Source organism: Podarcis liolepis (genome assembly GCF_965112155.1).
Source record: "Podarcis liolepis genome assembly, chromosome: 7".
NCBI lineage: Eukaryota > Metazoa > Chordata > Lepidosauria > Squamata > Lacertidae > Podarcis > Podarcis liolepis.
In genome coordinates, this window is record NC_139561.1 from 38,816,633 (window position 1) to 38,840,014 (window position 23,382).

At 42.4% G+C, this 23,382-nt stretch overlaps 2 protein-coding genes across 4 annotated transcripts in view; one reads left to right on the top strand and one right to left on the bottom strand.

Moving 5' to 3' along the window:
• SDR42E1 (short chain dehydrogenase/reductase family 42E, member 1) overlaps positions 1-23,382 on the top strand; it is a 986,520-nt gene that overhangs the window by 475,213 nt on the left and 487,925 nt on the right. The gene's annotated exons all lie outside the window — the stretch shown is intronic.
• The window catches only part of CDH13 (cadherin 13), a 671,588-nt gene that overhangs the window by 353,149 nt on the left and 295,057 nt on the right, over positions 1-23,382 (bottom strand). For all 3 annotated transcript variants that reach the window (XR_014528541.1, XM_083513633.1, XM_083513634.1), the window contains exon 4: positions 2,472-2,588. Coding sequence is in view for 2 of the 3 variants with exons in the window: in XM_083513633.1 (XP_083369759.1) it covers positions 2,472-2,588 (117 nt within the window). In the remaining variant the exon portion in view is untranslated. The remainder of the gene's footprint in view (positions 1-2,471; positions 2,589-23,382) is intronic.

A 23,382-nucleotide genomic window follows, 5' to 3' on the forward strand; every position in this document is an offset into this window, starting at 1 on the left:
CCCTTGCTGCCATCAACTGATTCAGTGGAGCTGTCTCTCACAGTACCCAATCTCGCCACACTCACAGGAGCCAAAGATTGCAAAATCAGGTGGTGCCTATTTTATAAGCCAGCCAGTAAGCTTTCCTGGGGAGGTGGGGATTACTAAACTAAAGCTCAATCAACACATAGAAGATTTCAGTTGGATTCAGGTGTTTACAGAGACAAGGTTTGGTATAGCTACCCTGGGATCTCCCCAAGGAGCTGCAGGGGATCTGGATTCTCAATTGACTTGGCCTCTTGATGACATCTGGCTAGGCTTCTTCTGAGCCATGGCCTCTCAAAGACCAGGACACTGATAGTATCACACTTTCCCCTCTAACTGCTTTCATTTAAAGCAAAGCACTTCATCCTGGATTCTCAGACTGTCCATGTTCTCATGAAGCTTTCACATCCTGCTTGCAGATTAATGTGAGGCATCTGGTTGGCCTCTATGGGAAACAGGATACCAGACAAGAGGGTCTCTTGACCTGACTAAGCAGGGCTCATGGTCTTTTTTATGTACAAAGACAGTTTAAACCAGGGTCTCTAGCTGTTTTTGGACTACAATTCCCATCATCCCTGACCACTGGTCCTGCTAGCTAGGGGTGATGGGAGTTGTAATCCAAAAACAGCTGGAGACCCAAGTTAGGTAAACCCTAGTTTAAACCAGTTGCTGAGTAGGACCCACATCAAGAGGAATATTGGTGAGTATCAGTGTCTGGGGTAGAGCAACAAGGGGGAAGACCTCTTGTCTTCAGCTCTTCTTGGAAAACAATACTTTATGATCTAGCAGGGGGCTTCATATGTTCTTAAAGTCCACCAGCTCTCACAGCAATGTAACATGCATCAGGGGTAAAATCCTACTGAATACAGAAATAACCAAGTGTAAAACTCTTCCCTATTACATTCAGCTATTTACCGGTAAGTATGGCAATGTTGCAATGTCACCCTAGCCCGCATCTGATTCAGTTGATCCAACAATAAGTATTGTGATTCAAGGGCTGAGTTTGCCACTTGAAATGTTAAGGTTATTCCAAGCAACCGTTTCCTGAATTTGACAAAAAGGGAGGGGGGTTGTGGTGGATGAATACAGAGCTGCTGATAAACATCTCATAAGTGCTTTGCCCTTCAAATGTAATGCAACTGTGAAAAAGGTCAAATGAGGCACCTTCCCATATTTACTGCCAGATGTGCATATATATAAAAAACAATTCCTTCTTACAAATCTGTTAAGTGCTCTAGTGCACACAAGAACTCTGCCCCCACATCTTGAAAACACAAACCATTGCAACCACATATAGGAATTTTAGAGGTAAGTGTGCTAGTGTTGCTTTAGATATGGCAATTGGAACCCATCTCAATTAGTGGAATTTACTTTCTGTACCAAATTAGATGTTCCAATGAAAAAATCTATACATTCCACAAACAAACACCAGGCTTCTCTCTCCAAAATAAGGCAAGAGTCAATTTATCGCATTCCATTTATTTATTATTCTGTAGTCTCACTTTTGCCGATGTTTTACCTTCTCCTTTATTCCAGATGATGAAAGAATTTCTAAAATCAATTTTGGTACTGAAACACATGCAGTTAATTGCAGTTTCCCTTCACCTCACCATTTTTTTTATCTTCCACATTACTGATGCCCGCATATAAAACACTGCAAAAAAACCATTTTGGTGAGCCCATACCTAGGACTAGATCAATATTCTTTTTGTATGGTGCTTTACTGATGTTCACATGTGCTCCTATGACCAGTAAAGCAAAATTCAAAAAGAATTTAACACAACCAGCTAGACAACCACATGAATAGGGCTTTTTGTAGTTTTCATCATGATGCACAACTACAAGTGGATGATGGTAAGCCAGCACACAAAAGGAATTCAGCATGCATGTAGTTCAATATTGCTTTTTTTGTAGTGGTGGTATTTATTTATTTATTTATTTATTTATTTATTTATTTAACATGTTAACACAAGGAATTCCACTGTACTAATTAGACCACTATGGTTTTTGGTGGCTCTCCAGTAACTTACACTGGGTTACTTCTTCGTCCTAGATTCCAGAAATTGAAATCCTTAGGATCTTATACATGCAAGACATATACCCTACCACTGAACTAGAACCGGGAAAGTAGGAGAAGTTATGAATAGATTGAAGGAAATAAAATCTGCAGCAAACTATTCTTGCACATATTCTTCCCAGCATTTTGGTATAAGTATAAGATAGCGGATTCTAATGCACTGATTTCACTCTGAAAGTAATACTGGGTCATTCAGTACTTTAAAATTCAGAGATAAGTTGGGTTGGAGGAATTTCAGAAGCACCACTAATCCAAATACACTAAAAAAATAAAGATCTACTCAGTCACATTGGTGGTGGCCATGGATAACTCTGCAAAGGCAAATGGTAACAATCAATTTAGGTTAAGGTCAGCAGATTTTATCACTCACCTTGCCCACGGGCCTTGGAAATGGAGATCTCTGGTTTTCAGGAATTAAGATTGGAGTTGCCACAATGGACCTCCTTTGCCTTACAATTCCAAGGCTGCCTTCTGCCTTAAAGATTTCCTAAAGAAAGAAGGAAAGAATAATGAGATTAATTAGCCCAAGGCTTCTTAGGACAGCATAATTTATTATCCATCTTGAACATATTTTTTACTTCTGAATAAAAGCATCCATGAGCCAGAGTCCTACTAATAGACTTTCTCAACCTTCATTAGCTGTAGAAGTATTGTTAGTTCAAGACACAGGATCAGGCTTCTGATTAATGAAGATCATTATTAAGCTTCTTCAAGTGAAATCTTCAGGATCGGCCTATTTATGAGAATGTCAATAATGACAGATAATTCATGCTTTACCTTGCACCCCTATAACCACATTGTGTCAAGAAAGCAGTAGTGATTATATTAGCAGCTCTCCATTTCTGCTGAAGGAAGGTATGGAAAGAAGTAAGAGTACAACTGTGCCGGCAGGAACACAGAATGTTGGTATTGGCTGCATCCTGGATAGGTGTTCATGTATCAGGATGTCTCAGAAGAGGAAGTCTAATGATGCCCCACATTGTATGTTGGAACTTGCCATTACTTTCTGAAGCAAGGGTTGGATCCAATGCTAATTCTACTCAGAATAGATGTGCTTCTCCAGTCAAAAGAATGTGCACATAAATGCATATGTTATGAGAAAGTGTGCATATGAATGCATATGTTAGTGAGAATAACATACAAAAATGCATTATATTAGGTGAAACTGCTTGCAGAAATGTGTATATTAGTCAAATATGCATGTAGAAATGTATTTATTAGCAGAAGTTCGCACCAAAACACTGACAAATTTCTATGAGATTTATTTTTAAATAATAATCACAAAGTGCTCCAGAAACATGAAGAACTAAATTTATGACTAGAAAAAGAGAAACAGAGAGAACCAACATTGAACATATTAGACAACTCCTAGTAATAACCAGAGTCAGCATTAATAGGCATTAATAGGCCCCAGCATATCTATTTTAGCCTAGATCCTGGTGCTGGGCTTTAGCCCCAAAACCCAACCTTAGCTACACCACTGGTCAGGAGAACTGCACAGGCACAATCTTCTCTTGCCATCATATATCACCTTCCATTATTTATGAAAGATTCATGCTAACACTGAATTTGCCTCCATCCTCAGACAGTTGCCTTGGTTCTTTGGCCTTTCATTGTATGGGATATTGAGGATCTTGAGCACTGCAATGCTTTGCCTTTTAATTTCACTCTCTCCAAGGAGGTGTGTGTGTGTGTGTGTGTGTGTGTGTGTGTGTGTGTGTAAGAGAGAGAGAGAGAGTCCACACACATGCAAAGACACCGTTGATGTGTCAAGGAAAACTGAAGTCTGTCGAAAAGGCAAAATATGTGATGCAGCAGAAGCTTTCAAATCCACTTTGAAAGTGAAGACAGACAGAGGGGCCCAGCTGCCATGTATCTGTGGCAGAGGTTAGAAGACTTACATGAATCAGACTTCTGTATTAAAAACAGTAGGAGCAACAACAACATCCACCCTTGTGGATTCCTGGGAGTCAATCCAGGACCATTTACATGTATGCAATACTAATTACCTAAACAAGATTGCAGCACCTGCATCAGTGATAACAAAAATTTACCCAAAATCCCCCTTTTAACAAAAGAAGTCCTTCTGGATACCAAGGACCTATGTCCCACACAAATCTTATCAAAAGTCAAGGGGCATAGCTCAGTGGAAGAGTACATACATTCAATTCCTAGCACTGCAAATTTGGCAGAGGAAAAGGTCTCAATTAAGAGGGCTGAAAAAGGCCCCTTTAATATCTTGGAGAGATGCAGATCTAGACTAGACGGATTAATGGTTCAATGTATCTTCATACATTTTGCACACACTATAAACACATATCCTTTGACTATCATGCTAATCACATAGCACTTTTCAAAAGAAACATTTTCGCTCCAACACCATAGTATCAAGGTGTTTGATTTCCTACTGAATATGAGCAATAACTTGTCTGTCATCATGGCTCATGCTCACAGTGACACAGAAATTGTTTTTGTGGACTCCAACTAAACAGATTTAAGGTCCATCTAAAGTGGAATGCTGCTTGGGCATAATGTTTTTTCCCCTTGCTGTAGAATTCTCCATTCTGTTTGTTTCTTTATTTTTTGCTGGGGAAAGTCCCTTTGGGATCCTAACACATTCAAAATTTGAATGAATGACCTGGCCACTTCCTGGTAGCAGACACCATTAGTCTTAGCAAGGAAAACTTCATTAGAAGCCGTCATGGGTATGAGTCAGACAGCTGGGCCGTTGCCTATTTGTCACAATAAGAGTTGGAATCATCATTGGCGTGGCAATCGGTAACCTATTATGGCTGACCAGGAAGCTGTGTTCCATGTTGATAAGCTATATATTAGGTTTGATTGTGTAGATCTGGGGCAGGAACGTGGCTCCTTCCCCATAAGTTTATGAAATGGCTGCAAGCAAAAAACCCATGAAATTGCAAAGTGGAAACTAACATTCATGATGTTAGTTGAAGAGTCTACAACAGGGCTAGGGAGCTTAATTAATCATTCAAGACCTCCTCATTTGACCCACAATGCCATTTCAACCAAACCATGCCCACCTGCTCTACAGCTAACATCATGTGTGGGATGTCAGGGGCTGGCAGAGCCAGGAGCAGGATGAGCCTGGGGGAGCACAGAATGGGGAGAAGATGATCTCAGGGAAGGGCCCAGCAGGTTGTGGTGCCCACTGGCAGGAGAGGGAGAATGGGAGACTAGTGATATAGAGGGAGAGAGGCAAGAAACCCTAGAGGACCATTGCCAGTCAGTATAGACAATATTTGTCATTTCCCCTGCTTCTGGAAGGAAGACTATGATTTGGATAAATTACTTCTGGAGGACTCTTCAGCACCTGCTTCTTCTCTGTGCCAACCTGAAAGCTAGATAGACCAGTCTCTCCCTCTCCCTCTCTCCCTCTCTCTCTCTCTCTCTCTCTCTCTCTCTCTCTCACACACACACACACACACACACACACACACACACACTCTATCATTGCAGTTCCAGAGGAGGATTTTGTATTGGATGACTGGGAAATCATTTTGTCTGTGTCGCAATACCTTCCCTGCCTGCCAGGAGTTCACACGGATCCTGTCGGACATAATTAATATCTGTCAAGTGTGCCAAGTACAAATTATCCCAAGCACCACTTGATTGTTATCATAGACTCTATATTGGCAGTTAATACTTTCAAAAATGTTTGCCAAATCATTAAAAATCTTTGTTCTTATTAACAGCCCTCTCAAAGACTCTGCAGTGCTCCGGGCTTCATAACTGAGCAAAAAGAACAGCTGTTCAAATAAATCTCAGATCAATGAATAAAGGTTTTTTTAAAAAATAAAAAAAATAAATTCAGACCTATCTACGGAAATCTTACCCAGGTACAATCACCTCACACTCCCAGCCCTCCCCATACCCCCCCCCCCAAGATAAGAAAATAAACTTGATAATTAATTAGATTTGAAAGATTCTGCCCTTTTAGAACTAGTTGAAGGACTCTGGACCATCCTCTAAAACAGGTTTGGGGAAGCTTCAGCCCTCCATATGTTACTGAATTACAACTTCCAACAGATATAGGAGAAGGCTAGCCATAAAGCAGGGGTGGTTAACCTATCATCCTCCATATGTTAGAATCTAGTTCCCAAGGGCCATGGTGTCTGGATCCGATGAGTGTATTCCAGAGCACTACCATTAGCCACCCATGTCATAAAAGATGGAAAGACGGCATCCAAACAATCTGTTACTTTGATGCTCCAGATACTACAATAAGCAATCTGAAGTTGAGTCCCAACAGAGATACACAGAAGTCTTGGGGACACACACAAACACACACACATGCAGATCAGACACACGTTAGTAAGATGGTCCGTCTCCATTCACAGGATGCTTAAGAGAGTGAAGTCTCTAATGATTCTTTCTATGGCACAACAATCTTCCACCCTTTTCTGAATGTTCTAAGGTTTTCGCATCTAATGGTTCTGGTGGTCCAATGGTCACAGAGCAGTAAAACCCAGCTTATTTTTAGGATTCTGTCATGGAATCTCACCAACCAAAATGTCAACTGGAATCACTCCAGGTGTTTGCATACTTTGTTATAAAACGTAGGTCAGGATCTCAGATCTTTCTACCCTTAATCAATGTTTTGTGGGGGCATTCCCTAGTCTAGTTAAAAATGATTCATATCTGTAAGGCAAGCTGAATGAGACTTGAGCATTACACAGCACAGTAAATGATTTACATCTTGTCAGTCTCATGCCATTAGTCATAATGCCATGGCCGCATACATCTCAATAGAATGCAGTTTCAGCTCAAATTCATTAGTTTCCAAGCAGCTTCATTGTCTGAAGCTCTGGAGAAAGAAATGTGATCAGTCAATCAGTTTCACGCCTCCTATTGCTCTCATATTCTTTCCTTAAACTGTAGATATAGGTTATTTCCCTGAAAAAATATACCGCAGCAATTAATTACCTCACTGGGAATGTTAGCACTGGCTTTCAGATAAATTCTCTTTGCTTCTTGATTCCATATGTCCCAGTGAAGTATCTCCCAGAGCCAGAAGTTTAGAGATTATTTAGAAACATTTCTTGGAAATTCTAATAGATTAGACAGTAAGGAGATGGCCACAGGGTATGGTTTGAAAGTGCATGAGGCTGCTCCTTTGATGACACTAAGCAGGTCTGGGTTTGTGTTTGGTCTGGAACAGTGCTTGAATGGGTGGCCACCTTGGAAGCACATGTATGATGCCTTTGGCTCCATGATTGCTGAAAGGTGGGTTATATAAAATAAATAAATGAAATGCAGGGTAGTGGTGAGGAGCTCAGACCAGCAGGACAAATGTAGCCCTCCAGGTCCCTTGGGACTCTTCTCAGGCCACCCCCCACCTCCTGCTCAGTGTTTTAAAAAATGCAACCTGTAACTGCATTACTAGGGACGCGGGTGGTGCTGTGGGTTAAACCACAGAGCCTAGGACTTGCCGATCAGAAGGTCGGCGGTTTGAATCCCTGCGACGGGGTGAGCTCCCGTTGCTCGGTCCCTGCTCCTGCCAATTTAGCAGTTCGAAAGCAGGTCAAAGTGTAAGTAGATAAATAGGTATCACTCTGGCAGGAAGGTAAACGGCGTTTCCATGTGCTGCTCTGGTTCGCCAGAAGCGGCTTAGTCATGCTGGCCACATGACCCGGAAGCTGTACACCAGCTCCCTCGGCCAATAAAGCGAGATGAGCGCTGCAACCCCAGAGTCAGCCATGACTGGACCAAATGGTCAGGGTTCCCTTTACCTTTACCTTACTGCATTACTATGTAGACAATGAAGTGCTCTAGACCCCATTCACTATAATGGGGGAATCTAATAATTGTTATTGACACCCCTCCTTTAGGCCAACTTTGGGAGACTGTTAACTGACTTCATGGTAAGCTTTATGCTAATGAATTTCTTTTGAATATATTTTAACTGAACTCTTCTTCTTCTTCTTGCAATTAATTTCCCACCCTCCACCTTAAAGTCCCAGGTTGGGGTAGAATAATTAAAACACCACATTCATATTCAAATGCAATATTGCACAATATTTAAAAACTTTAAAACAAAACTACAAAGTAAGGTGTGTCCTAGTGTACATGTGTGTGTTTTTGCAAACCACTTTGAGCACATCTGTATATTTGGAGAATGTCATATATAAATAAACTGACTATGCCTTCCACCCACACTATATATATATGTGTGTGTGTGTGTGTTAAAAAAAGTAAATATAAATGTGTGTGCATTGTCCAATATGGATCTCATTCCATTATGAGAATGAAGCACAAAAGCAATTTCTCGTTTCCCTTAAGCAATAGTGCAGCATGTAAAAATTACTTTTAGATATTTTATTGGCTCTGCCATACAGGGCCCTGGTAGTCTAGGTCTGTGCTGAAATAAAAATGATCCATCTGGGTCTATTGATGCACTGCTGGCATCTGTGCACAGGGAAGCCACTTTAAACAAATATAATGAGAAGAGAAGTTCATGCACGCAGCGGGTGCACTTTGCAAATTCCTTCTGGTGTTCGATGGATAGCTTGCGACCAGAAATATCCCATCTCTAAACAAAGCAACACAGCAAGATATAACAAGTGGCATCAACTTGCAGGTTAGACGGGTGAGGTGAAGTGAACGATTGTATCCCTGAAGTCACAGTGGTGCACCCAGCTCCCTGCCTTTGGTGAAAAATCAGTTTTAGTACCCTAAAACTCAACCAGTAATAGCAGTGATTTATGCCCCCTGCCCTTCATTTTCTCTCTCACTTATTTGGCAGAGTCTGTTTTTGCACATTATTATGCCCAGGAATTGACAAAAAGGGATGAGACACACAGCTTCTTTGTACAGATGGTGGAAAGGGCAGGGAAGATGGGGCTGGTGCTTTGTCACAACTCTTGTGGCAGAGCACATCCGTTGGCCTCATCAGAGCTCAGGTTCAGTATCCATCCCTCTCAATTAAAAAGATTCCACGTAGTACAGCTGAGAAAGACCTACGTCTGCTTGAGAGACTTTGCTGGTCCAAGCAGACGAATCTGGACTAGATGGACCAATAGGCTGATTTGGCATGAAACAACCTCATGGAGCCTGTGTCTCATATTTGGGGCAAATATTTCAAACCACTGAGATGGCTATTTCCGAGCCAGCAAATGCAAAATCTGGCAACACTGCTAAATAAAAACTCATTCTGATATATGGATACTTGGCAATTAAGTATTGCTGTATTCAATCGTGTTTGCTCCCTTGCGTTTCAGATTGTGGAATAAATCATTTATTCAAAGAAGGGTCTTCTGAACCAATCGTGTGTGTGTGTGTGTGTGTGTGTGTGTGTTCAAGTAGGATACCATCGCTACTGGTGCTCGTTGCACCCTGAAGTTCGTTTCATCCCAGCCACAAACTTAATGCTGTTTCTTTTAAGCATGCTCACTGCAATGCATACAAATGTCAAATTTTCTGTGAAAGGCTCATTTTGTCAGAGTTCATAGGCATTCTCTGAAAAGGGCCCTGAGTGGAAGAGCTCTTGTTCGAACTCCTCCATGCTGCAGTCTGAATGTCGAGTCGTAAAGGAGGTCTAGTAATCGAGAGAGGATCCTGACCTTCTCTCCTTTAGCCACTGGCATCTGCCAAAAACAGCCTTTGAGAAGAGGGTCATAAGGAATGAATGCTCATCGCGGTGCTCCTGTATTCCCACTCTAAGCCAAGCCTGCCAGGGCTGACAGTTGAAGTGGTGGTCCGTGATGAAGACAAAATGCTCACATAGAAGGAGGCCAAGGCCAAACTGCTCGTTTTGAAACAAGCTAAACTCTGAAACAGAATCCAAAGAGCTAGGAAATGTAAGTGCATCAATCCACTTCACACTTCACACATTTACTCCTCTATCCAAATTAATTAACGGGCATTAACTGCTTGGTGCTAAGAGCTTAGCAATTCTGCTCGGGGATACAAATAAGGGCAAATGTTGGCAAAGAGATTGGGTGCAACTTTGCATCACGCAGTCTGGATAACATGCTGGCCAGATGCAAAGGCTTGGCCAGAGAGATGGATGCTTCACTGCAGACGTACTTCAAAAGGGATGTGCAAAGAAGACTCTTGCTTTTATTTTCCTTGAAGGCTTTGTTCACACAGTTTATTCCATTTCCCTGATGTTCGGCTAACTGTTAATTTCTGCAGTACATTTGAACTTCCACATGATGTGGATGCCACTTCCAGTAAGCTAATGGAAGGTAGTGCATGTTTACTATTCATTTCCACATGATTTGATTCCAGGAAACAATCAATTTCCAGCTCCCTTAACCCAGAAAATGTGGGAGCAAAGTGAAGAAATTGGGGGCTGAAATATGCATTTGCTGTTTTCACGGGAGCATTATGCGGGAACAGGAGCACACATGTGCAGAAAGGGTGGAGGAGGGATGACATTGTCCAATGACATTCATTGTTGTCTCACAGCATGTCCACTAGTGTGAATTAAATTTAGTGTGACATGCCAGTCTATCTGTCAAAAAGCCACAGTTCTATGACGCAACAGGAACTGCAATGTGAAAGGAACCTTAAAAAATGGCACAGAACCACTAGCATTATATTCAGGAAATGTAATGCAATATCTCCCATATTAGAATGCACCCAAATAATCATTTGGCTTTCTTTAATATTTTCTTAGAACATATGCATGAGAAGAATCTTCCATATGTACTGCAAACTACTCTTTGGGCAATTTTGCAGATCTACAACAAAACAACTCTTTAAAAAAAGAAAGAAAGAAAAGAAAATATTAATTTTTTTATCTGATTGAGATAGGCTGTATTGGACAAACAGGCCAAACCCTATGCCAAAGGATAAATGGACATAAATCTGACATCAGGAATCACAAGACAGAAAAGCCTGTAGGAGAACACCTCGATCTCCCAGGAAATTCAATTTTGTTGTTTAGTCGTTTAGTCGTGTCCGACTCTTCATGACCCCGTGGACCACAGCACGCCAGGCACTCCTGTCTTCCACTGCCTCCCACAGTTTGGTCAGACTCATGTTTGTAGCTTTGAGAACGCTGTCCAACCATCTCGTCCCCTTCTTCTTGTGCCCTCAATCTTTCCCAACATCAGGGTCTTTTCCAGGGACTCTTCTCATCTCATGAGGTGGCCAAAGTATTGGAGCCTTAGCTTCACGATCTTCAATACAGGATCTCAAAGCAGCTGTCTTATTACCAAAGAATTTCAGAAATAGACTTGAGAGAGAAGTTGCTGAATTACAACTTATTACTAAACTGAAAACTATGGAGAGACCTAGTCTGAATAGAGATATTGCATTCTTGTCTCTTTACATATGCTAAAGCTATTTTTGGTAATCTGCATACTATCCCTTGCTTTTTCCTGTAGGACTAATTGCAGTCATTAACAGTCATCAACAGGTTTACCATACCCATAGAGTCAATCACCCATCTCTTGCTACCCTTCTGAGAAAAACTGCACCCCACCCTCCCACTATATACAGTATAAGGGTCTGGTGACTTCTGTTTCAGTGTATCTGAAGAAGTGTGCATGCACACAAAAGCTTATACCCAGAACAAACTTAGTTGGTCTCTAATGTGCTACTGGACAATTTTTTATTTAATTCTTTTCTCAGAATTGGATGCAATTCTCAAGCATGTGAAAACTGTTAGGATTTTTATCCACCCGTGCTGCTCCAGTATGTAGCACTGTGTTGTTTATATCATGTGAGTGTCTGAGAGCGTGAGACAGGAAATCTCAATACTGCTGGAACTTTAGTTTCACTTCTGTGTGTGATGCTTTTCTGTACTGCTGCTGAGAGAGCACAGACACGCCGATGGATTCTTTGTATATAGACTGTAAAATGAAGTGCCGGTAGTTTAGAGCTACTGACTGTCTCTTTCTTCTGCAATGAGTTGCCAGAAGACAAATGTGCTCCTCTCAGGAGGGAGGGGTCGCTTATCACCAGTCTCTCTGGACTGAGGGAGATTTACAGCCAGAGAATGACTGGGAGAGCCGCCCTGGTGTCTTGGGAAGTTGGTGGCCTTCCCGGGCATTTTTCCTAACAAAAACTTCACCCTCATTATTGGAGAATGGTCCAACTTAATAGAAGACATGAACCGTCTCTCATAAATAGCTAGTGCATGTGAAGCTGCCTTTCAGGGAAGTACGGTAATTACCTCCACCCACCCCTGCTAATGAGCAAACCCAAGAATCTCAAGCTTCCTAGGACCAGACTCTGAAAACCACTAACCTATGCTATAATGTCATGATGCAACCATGTTGCCTTATGGAAGCCCATTTTGAGCTTGCATCTGCATGGCTTCAGACTCAAAGCAGGGCACTTGCTTAAGAGCCAGTATTGATTTTCTTCATCATCTTTCTCCTCCATACCCACCCACTGCTTTCATTTCTCCACATTGCTCAAAAGGAATCAGTGCTGACAAGTTAATGAACTCCAGCTACAAAACACAAAGATAAGCTCAGGGATGGGTTTAGCACCTGCCGTGTTCTAATCACTTGAGGCCTTGCTTAGGTGAATGTTTCTTGATCGCTACAAGAGGTGGTGAAGGGAGGGAAGGAACCTGGAAAGTCTCCTCTCCATATTACTGTCTGCAAACAGAATGCTTGCCACGTCACCAATTGCTGTTTACGGAACCCTATAGACTCCTCCCCTTCATGGTTCCTAACATGGTTCCTAACCGAACTGATTCCTACCATGTGAGCTTAGAATCCAAAGCCATTCTTCTAAATATGAAGAAGCTGTGAGTAACTGACATTTTTTCTTCATCAATGGGATCTGCGTGTTTTATATTAGTGATGTCAGAATGAGACAGTATCTCCAGCTTCCAAGATTGTAACTATGCTAAACTAATTTGTAACCCATGATTTCTTGGATTTAAACATGGACTGCAATGCAGACAGAATTTCTCTAACTCATGGAGCTTCTTCCTTAAAAAAGAAAAAAAAGTTATTTTAGGGCAGTTTATGTAACTATGCCATTTTCTAAGTCCTTTTCAAAAAAGAAGAAGACCGGTCTTTTGCCATGAGCAATGCTAAGCCCCAGCCTGAGCATCAAATCCCATGTGCCTGCTATGCATTAACATTTCTTACAGTGCTAAAATGCCTAATGGTGTATCATTGAATATATTTCCTGACTCAGAATTCTCTCCTCTATCCTGACTGCATTTTTAAAATGTTCTCTCTCTCTGCTATGCACTTGCTCTGCCAAAGAAGGAACAAATGTGGGCAACCAAACTGCTCCATGGAGGATCCTCAGACATAACCTGCTTCTCAAATTGTTGAGAATGTGACATGCAGGCTAAATGTATTTATTTAGACCCAGCTTTTCAACCAAGATTGACTCCCTAAGTGTCTTAGAAATAAAATCCATACAAATGTGCATTATGAATTTTAGGGAGTAGATTTTTAAGAAATAATAATAAAGTGGCATTGATCAACTTCAGCAAAACCTGTAGAGTGCATACATCAGTCACACATAAGAAGGAAAACTGAGCAGGGGGCAGCAAGTAACTAAATCATTGAATGCATTGCTAAGGCTTCAACTGGCCATGACATAGTCTCTCCATAAATAAGCAGGAGTGGCTGGAGGTCTGACATTGACTTCACTTCTATTTACATAGCTGATGTATGGGAGCCATACCTTGTCAAAATGATCGTGTTTAGTTTGATCTCTAACAACCTTTCTGTGTTGCGTTAGAGGTTTAGCATTGTAGTCAGCATAGCTTCCATGCCAGCACCATGGAAAGGGGAATCTATGGGAACTCCTGGTGACAGCAACTGAATCTACCCCTTCCACTGTCTTCTCTGGCTGGCTAGGCATTGGAAGAGGTTGGAGATACTCTATTCTTCTAATGCCAGTGTAAGACAAGTTTAGCACCATAACACATAGATTTTTTACACCCAGGATAGACAAGGTGGAACTCTCCAGATGACTACAGCTCACAACATCCCCAAACCCTGACCATGCCAGATGAGACCTGTAATCCAACATTGGAAGGGCACCACCATGGTGACCCCTGCTTTACACAGGTAGGTGTGAACAGCATGCATGTACATGAGAGGAATCTGCACATTTTGCTTGCTGAAGAGAGAGCTACCTGGGCAATGATAGGCTCAGGGGACGAAGTTACTGTAGTTTAGACAGAGCCAAAAGTGCACAAACATTTGAGTAACTATGAGTTAAAATGTATCGTGCAACTGACACTGGTCCCTCTGTTGGAACTGTGGTCTAGGAAACATGCACAATTTGTAAAGTTGCTTTCAACTTTGAACCTTTCCAAATATAATCACAAGTAAACTGAGCATATAAACAATTGATTTGCAGATGGAGAGAGAGATCTTGGACTGCATAACTCTATGTTTCTCAGCCTGAGTGCTTGCCACATAGCTATTTGCAAAATATTTCCAACAAATGAGCCAGAGGTTATTCGGGCATCCAGATTGCTGGACTGCACAGCTGGCTTGGGGAATGTTTTGCCATGCCCTTTAAAGGAAAGGGAACATCACTCCCCATATTTTCCATCTCTACACCTCTTGCCAAGAGAACAGGGTGGAGTACACATTGGTTCACAGCCCAAAATTCTGTCCGCTGGTCTTCATCAAGGAACTGCTGTGGGAAAGAGGAAAAGCTGGACCATCCCATGCAACTCGCCCATTGGAGTGGCATAAGCAAAACATGAAATGGTTTGCTTTTATGAGTCTGCGATACTTCATTACTGCAGTAGAAAAGCCAAGATAACAAGAGTTGTTGGTTTGTATTTCAGCTTCTTAAAAGGCAGACACTGGATGGTTTGGAACCAGACAACTGTTCAGGATGTTTCAAGAAAGGAAAGCATGCATCAAAGACCCCCTCACAATTAAAAATGGTTGATGTTGGCAGCAGAAACATTCATAATTGAATAGGGCAGAATGCAAATTAGGCAACCCAGTGAGCAGATCAGATAGGAAGACTGGCTAGATGGATGGACAGATTTGTTTTTCTGACTTTTCTTATGTTTTCAAACTAGGAGGATACATTAGGTGTGATCAGTAGTGGCCAAATTTTATCAGTGACAGTGAGAACAAGGGGATAATTAACCATGCAAAGCTGCAGGGGGCAACTTAGACCATTTGCTATCTTGTGTATATGCATACTATATACACATTTTCTTTTGTATTTTCCTCTGTACTTAAGATTATGTTGCTTTATATGATTTTCTTTTTGCTCTTCTTTCACGTCTGTTGATCATTATAACTGATTGGACTATAACTCTCATCAGTCCCAACCAGCAGGGAAGATGGGAGTTGCAGTCTTTGAATTAGATCCTTCCCTTCCTTCCTTCCTTCCTTCCTTCCTTCCTTCCTTCCTTCCTTCCTTCCTTCCTTCCTTCCTCTTTTTTAACAATGGTGCTGTCTCCGCCATATAGGGCGAGTGTACACTAGAAAATCACATGTATCACTTGATTCACTTGCCATTGCCTGAACCATTTGCCCATAAAAACATTTGTTGCAGTGACTGCTCTCAACTCATAGCAGCCACCTTCTTCATATCGCTCCTGAGATTGTAAACCTCAAACCTAGAGAGTAAATGTGGCCCTCCAGAGTCCAGACTCTCCCCAGGCCACACTTCCTCCTTCTCAGGTCACAACTTTCACTGGCCCTGCTCCAGTTTCTCTGTCTGGCCAGCAAACAAGTAATGATTCCTGTCTCTAGCTTGCCCAGATGGAAACATGTGCATGCAGGAAGCTCTGCCTTGTGCATGGCTCAACTGCAGGCTGCTGCTCAGAGATGAAAGTCATGTCTGCTGATGTAGCCACAACTGGCATTTGCCCCCTCAAAGTGCTCATTCATCAATTACTAGCTCGTCAGTCATTGGTGGTTTGTTGGCCAATCAGAAACTATTCTTACTATGGTGTGCTCCATCTCTAGTACCTTTTCCCTTCTCCAAGTAAGAAATGATTGGAGAGGTCAAGAATGGAGCATGCAAGCAATAGATGGTGGGACAGCACCTTTTTCCTTGTTGTTGTACCTTTTCTATGTCCTTCTCCACCTCTACATCTGCTTTACATTGCAGAATGACGGGAGCATTGGATGGAATTTCCCAAAAGCCTGAAAGGGAAATTGGCCTCACTCCTCCCACTCCCCATTTCAAAGCAGCAACTGGTAAAACTCAGTTGCCACTCAGAGAAGTACCGTATTTTTTGCACCATAACACTCACTTTTTTCCTCCTAGAAAGTAAGGGGAAATGTCTGCGCGTGTTATGGAGGGAATGCCTACGGGTGGCATGCCTACGGATTTTCCTGCTCTAAAAACTACGTGCGTGTTATGGTCGGGTGCGTGTTATAGAGCGAAAAATACGGTAAATAGCCCAGGATGGATATCTACAAGGGGAAGCCCGATATATCAGTGGTAGAGCATCTGCCTTGCAGCCCAGATTCAATCTCCAGTACCTTCAAGTAGGGTTGGGAGACAAACTTATCTGAAATCCTGGAGAGTTGCTGCCACTCAGTGTAGGTAATACTACGCTAGATGAAGCATTGGTCTGACTCAGCATAAGGCAGCTTCCTTTGTTCCAACAACAGCTGAACATCCAGCTTTCTCCCTCTTTGTTTAAATGAGATTATTTAGAATTTTGATTCTGTTTTGCTATTGCTGCAAATTGTTTTAAGACAAAATCATAGGTAGCAGTAGCACCCTTCCCATGAGGGACTCAGTTCTTTTGGTGCACATGCTGTAGAGTGTGTTTCACCCACAAGAAGATGAGTTATGTTGTTGTGGCTCAACAAAAGCAGACGTTTCCCCTGTAGCCTAGTATCCAAGCTGTTGTGTTTGCAATTCAGGGAAACACAGCTGTGATAACTAATCAAGAGTTATCCCTTTGTGCTTATTATGGCCTTTTAATTAGAAAGAGGTTTAAACCAGGAGTGTGCATGGTGGCAGAGAGAGGGAGAAGTAGTCCTGTCACTCGTGGGCAGATAATGAATACAGTAAAGACTGAAGTTACTTTGCAGCATCCAGTATTTCTGGTTCATCTCCTAACAGATGAATGTAATAAAAGAGATTCTGTTTTAAAATTTCAGACACTCTGCTTCCCCTTCCCTTTTTTTCACCCCCTTCTGAGTTTCAAAGGCATTTAGATCTTTATATCCGAGGCAGGCCTCCGAAAATATTGGATTCCAAAGAAACACCATCACCAAGCCCTCCTTCATACTGCCACTTCTGTTCTCTATATTACACATTTGAATCAAAAGTTACTCAGACCAAGCTGGCTCATCACATCAGCCATCCTCAAGGGGGCTTCAAATGATATCTTGTCACGACGTACCTTTTCAGGCTTTTCTCAGTGAAATCTCCTGGAATGTAACAAAGACAAGTTTCTTTTTTCTTTGAAGACAGCTTTCCAGTGAGAGGCACGGAGAGCGGCATTGAACAAAGAAGCAAAAAATTGTGCCAGACAGAGGGTGTCACTGAGAGTACGGCAGTTAACAGGGAAAGAAAGATTGAGGATCAGGGGTAAGCAAGGCTCTGTAGCAAAGGTGGGGAAACATTTTTTCCCCAGACTGCAGTTCCAGAAGGGCAGCCATCTAGGGGCACATGCCAGTCATGGGCAGGGCCAGAGGCAAATGTAGATGGAGGAATTAACCTGAATTTTAGTTATGTACAGTGGGCTGGTTTCTACACACATCTCTCTACCCTTCATTCAGACATGCAGGAGGCATTATCAGAGTTAAAGCAAAGACGTGCAAGGTGTGGGAGGTCAGGAGGGTCAGATTTGACAATCAGACATTGAGGTTGGCTGTGTGCACCCAGTTCAGGTCATTAAGCAGAGATTCGTGGGATGCTCCATCAAGAGCCAGGCTGCTGCATTCTGTGTTACCTGCAACTTCTGGACCAAACACAAGCAAACATAAGTGAGTTGGATCATAGTATTTGAATTCTAATGATGTGTGGAGTGATAAATGTGCAATTTGCCTTTGTACAGTAGGCTAGTTCCCCCTCCCCCCCCCACACACACTTCAGTGCTCATTCCAGTAAAGCAAGGAGCATTACAAAGACACATTCCAGCCAGGCAAAAACACTCCAGGAGGGTATGAATCCAGGCCAGTGAAGGACGTGGTCTGCTGAGGGTGGGTGTGGCTAAGGAGGAGGACATATATCAAAGCATGGAAGGCTGCATTCAACCTGAGTTTTCCTCCAACCCTGCCCAAAGCAACCTTCCCAAATTTGGGGGAATGTTGTTGGACTACTGCTGCCATTGTCCTTGACCAATGGCCATGATGGCTGGAAGTGATGATGGTTGAAGTCCAACAGCATCTAGCCAAGGTTGTGTTAGGCTGTTCTGGAGGGACAGGAGAGATGATTCAATTCACATGCAGGCTAAATTTAAGAGGGAGAATGTAGGAAAGAATACAGCAACCCTTGTGAGGCCCTTTGTAGTTTGGTGTAGCACAAGTCACATAGGTAGATATTATAATGCAACGCCTCACCACCAATCTCTCTTGTTTATGTGGCCATTAGTTCAAAGCCACAGACAAGCAATTTATTGGGTATGAAAAATGTCACCTATGGCACCCTAATTTGCATCTGAAAATTGATTTTTGTCACATTGGGATTTTAGGACAACCTCTTTTGGCAGCCAACACCGCCACAGAGCATAATAAAAATAATTATGTGGCCACAAAAGCATGTTAGGCTCACTGTAAATTTTAAGTCTCTAAAGGACGGAGCTCGACCAGGCATTATTGATGGGAGCTGTGCAAGAGTTACCTGGAGTAATCTTTCTTGATGATTTAACATTGACAGCAAAACTTTAGAAGTCTAACTTGCAACTGCCAGGAATGTCCAAGCCAATGTTAACAGTCTTTCATTGAGTTTAGTCAAATTCACCAGGTTCTTTCTCAGCAATGCTTACACCATGAATCTCTATAGGATCCGAGGGATGAGGGATAAATTCTATTCCCTCTGCATTTAAAGCTAAACTCACACAACTCACACTTTCTACATAATTGGAAACAGAGCCATCCTTCAAAATATACACTTCTCTGAATTTTGCAATGCAGTCTTCCATCCAACTATTGTTAGATACACACACACACAAAGAAAAAGGGGGAAAGCATTAGGGGGAAATGCTTTGCGAAAATGTGTATATTAGACAAATAACACGGGTGTTGTTGTAAGTCATTTGGAGTTACTTTTTGTAAAAAAGAAGAAGAAATAAATAAAAGAGATTCAGAAATAAATAAAAGAGATTCCAGCAAGTTAAATTAATTATTGAATGTTATATTAGAAAAAAATTGCTGATAAATTTTCATGAGGACTTAAAGCAAAAAACATCACAAACTGATGTAGAAATGTAAAGAACCAAAGATTGGAAAAATAAGAAACAGAGAGGATCAAGAATTAACAGATTTGCCAATCCTAATTAACATCCACTGTATGATTATTATTATTTTAAATAGCTCTTTGCAAAAGAACTAAATGGTACCTAGGAACAGATGCTATTTTTCCTATGTGATCTTCCTGAGCTGCCTATTACTGTTCTTTTTTCACTTTCCTGCTTGCTGCAGTTGTAACCAGAAAGGCCCAATAATATTAAGCAAAATATCTGTCTTGAATATGGCAAGACAAAACAACCACTGAAACATGACAGTCCCAAAAGCTCCTTTGCAGTCTGGAATAAAAACAAATGAGTTCCTGCACATGATTAAAACTTAAATCCATTTTTAGTCATAATATTGGACACTAATTAGTGTTTCCGTGGAGCTAAACAAAGACCCACTGTCCAAAAGAGGATTTCTAAGGCCCCAGAGACCAGTGGGTCTTACAAATCCTTCCTTTCAGTCACTTGTCTAGCTCTGTTTAAGCAGTAATTCAGAAAAGCAATAGATGAAATTATAAACAATCTAATATTGTATAAGAACATTATGCACAGTGCAAGTTCCAGGGTTGTTGTTTCATCTTTTTTTTGTTAGCCGTGTTTCCAGGGGATCCCCCTCCTTGAATAAAGTCTCCTCCTCCTCTTTGCCACTGTTGCTGCTGCCTATTCAGTTGCCTTCCTCACTGGACCCAATCCACACCTGCTCCCAAAAGGGCCAAGTTCAAGGAGAGCAAAGGCAGCTGCTGCTCCCCCTGTCATTGTTTGGTTGCTGGGTGAAGACAGATGAGCAGATAACATCAGCATGGAGGACCATGTCAAGGAGGCTTTAGTGATTGGTAGTAGGCCCCATGTCAGGGACTGGCAGGGCTCTGGCAAAAGTGTGCTGCTTGCAAGGGAGGTGCAGACTAGGAGAGGGAGTCAGTGCTTTGGGGGGGGGAGGGTTCTGTGCCACCTCAGAGGCAGGAGCCTGGGCAAGAGGAGGGGTTGGAGCTATCAGGGATGGAAGGGGGCACAGGACACAACAGAGGAGGAGGAAAAGGCTCATCAGGGCAGGATTGGGAGAATGCCCTCCATTCCCTGCCTGGTGTCTCCTAGAACCAGGAGAAGCTTGAAGTGGGCAGAGCAAGGGAGGGTACATAAGTTGGTGGAGGAGTGTGGCCTCCCATGCTGCTGTACCTTCTCTGTAGGGCACCAACCTGGGAACAGTTGCCCAGGCACTAGAATATGTGTGCCCGTGTATTGGGAGCCCTATAGGAGCTGCCGTAAGTGCTTGCTTTGAAAATAAAGTAATAATTATCTGTTGTATGTATTCTTTGGCTGGAAGCATGCAGGACATCCCAACAGGGTGGAGCCTGATGATGCTGACCTATCATGTCTGACACTGCTGACCTCAACACCAGCCCTGATCACATCTCTGTCTAGAGGGGATGGAATTAGATTGTTCTGAGAGCTCTCCAAAGGTAAATGGAATTGCTGAGCTAGAGATTGGCGACTATTACATAGGCCTTAGCATGTGCCAGAGCAGGCACAGGCAAATTCGGCCCTCCAGATGTTTTGAGACTACAGTTCCCATCATCCCTGACCACTGGTCCTGTTAGCTAGGGATGATGGGGGTTGTAGTCCCAAAACATCTGGAGGGCCGAGTTTGCCTATGCCTGTGCCAGAGGGTGGTGACTCCTGACACCAGTCCTTATTACATGTCTTTTTTGAACTCCAATGAGGGAAATGAATTGTTTTTTCCTTCTTCTGATAGCTCTCCAAAAGTGAATGTAGCTCTTGAGCCATTTTCAAAGTCAGCTAAGGGGAGTTTGCACATCACCAGTCTCAGCAGGGAGCTAATTTGGACTCCACTTCACACAGCACATGTACCACAAACATACAACAGCAGTCACACATGGAGGCAGCTAGACAGACATTGGCCATATTGATTCCAACCACGTAGCATGTCCTAAACCAAGCCTTTGGCTGATTAACATCCAATACCCTTTTAAATGAGTTTGTGGGAGGAGAGGGGGGATTATTGGTTTGTTTTTGTTTTTGTTATGCATTTTGTGGTATTTATCTTGCATTTTTATGTTGTGGACTACCCTGAGATCTGTGGGTGACGGGTGGTATACAAATTTAATAAGGAGTAATAGCAGCCAACTTGGTGCCAGCCGAACTACAATTCCTATCATCTCAGACCACATGGTTAAACCATGGAACTCACTCCAATATGATGCACTGATGGCCACCAACTTGGGTGGCTTTAAAAGAAGACTGGATAAATTCATGGGGGAGAGGGCTATCAATGGTCACTAGCCACAATGCCTCTGTAATGGTGCCTCCACAGTCAGAGGCAGTGATGCTTCTGATTATCAGCTGCTGGAAATTGCAGGAAGGGAGTGTGATATTGTGTTTAGGCCCTGCTTGTGGTTTCCCACTAGTTGGCCACTGTGAGAACAGGATGCTAGTCTAGATGGGAAACTGCCCTGATCTAGCACAAACTTCTTATGTTGTTATTACCATAGGCCATGCCGGCTAGGGCTCATAACATCTGAAGGGCACATTATTAACTACCCCAGATGCACACATGCACACAGCAAGCAACATGCACACACAACAGCAACACAGAGATAAATACTGTTGGTGGAGAAAAAATACTGTCACATTGTGTTGTAGATGAAAGAAAAAGAGACAGAGAGGAAGTCACCTTAGGTCATGTCAATTACTCCAGCAAACCTTCTTGGATGGCTGTACATACTGTTTACACTGCTTATATTGCTCTCAACTTTCTTTCCTATTCACCCCCATGAAGCTCCCAGCTAGATTTGACCTCAAGAAAGTCCTGGCACATGTCTGAGGGCTATTTTCTGCAACTTTTATACGAATGAGAAACAAATACTGTTGCTGATTCACCTCGGAAATGTTCTCTCCCCCTCCATTCTTCCCCCATGCTGCATATCGCTTTATGTGGAACATAGCTGTCAGATCCTATCCCACCCCCTGTGGCAGCTTGATATGGCATAAAACAGTTGGAGAACTCACAGATTCCACCGCCCAGGGGCTCCTGAGTGGCTCAGAGCTTCCCGCATCACTGTGGTTGTGCCTTGGGGGTTATAGCTGAACACAGCTGTGATCTAGAAACCAAAACCTGACCAAGCAAGTTGAATAGCAGGTGAGGAAGAAAGCTCAAGTGTGTGTTTGTTTTTTAAGCCCCATCTTCTCAAAGTTCATTGGAAAGAGGGATGGGTTGTTAAACCATTCTGGGAATTGGATTCAGGTCACTGACGTCAGCAGAGACAACCATTCAAATAATAACTGTCTACTTGCACAGTTCTGCTTTTTATATCCCTCTCCACCTACACCACCATCAGATTAGGAAAGGCAGTGGTTGAGAGGGTTCCTCCCTATATTCTACTGCCACACATAAAAAAAGGAGGAAGCTGCCTTAAATTGAGTTGGACCATTGGTCCATCTAGCTCAGCACTACATTAACTGGTCGTGGCTCTCCAGGGTTTCAGATAAGTGTTTTTGCAAACCATACCAGGAGATGTCAGAGGTTGAACCTAAGACCTTCTGCATGCAAACCAGATGCTATACCACTGAGCTACAGGGCTCTTCCCCAAGGCAGCTAGCAGTTTTGCTTAGTGAACCATTTCACCATCTACCACTGACCTAGACTACAGGTCTTGTGCAGCAATCTTGACCCTGTCAGAGTTCAGCCACTTCTATAGATTCTGATTTCATAAAATAAATAGATGATAAACATGATTTTTCCTCTACAGTTCAGTGAATGGACCCAACAATTCTAGAATGTGCTGCCAGCAGAATTTGGCAGAAATTTCGAATGATTTCCCTCATTTCCACCACCTCTGTAGTTGCTTAGTTTATTTTTGGCTGCTATTTTGTTAATGTTGTTAATATTGTTTTATAGCTTATAAATGCTGTATTG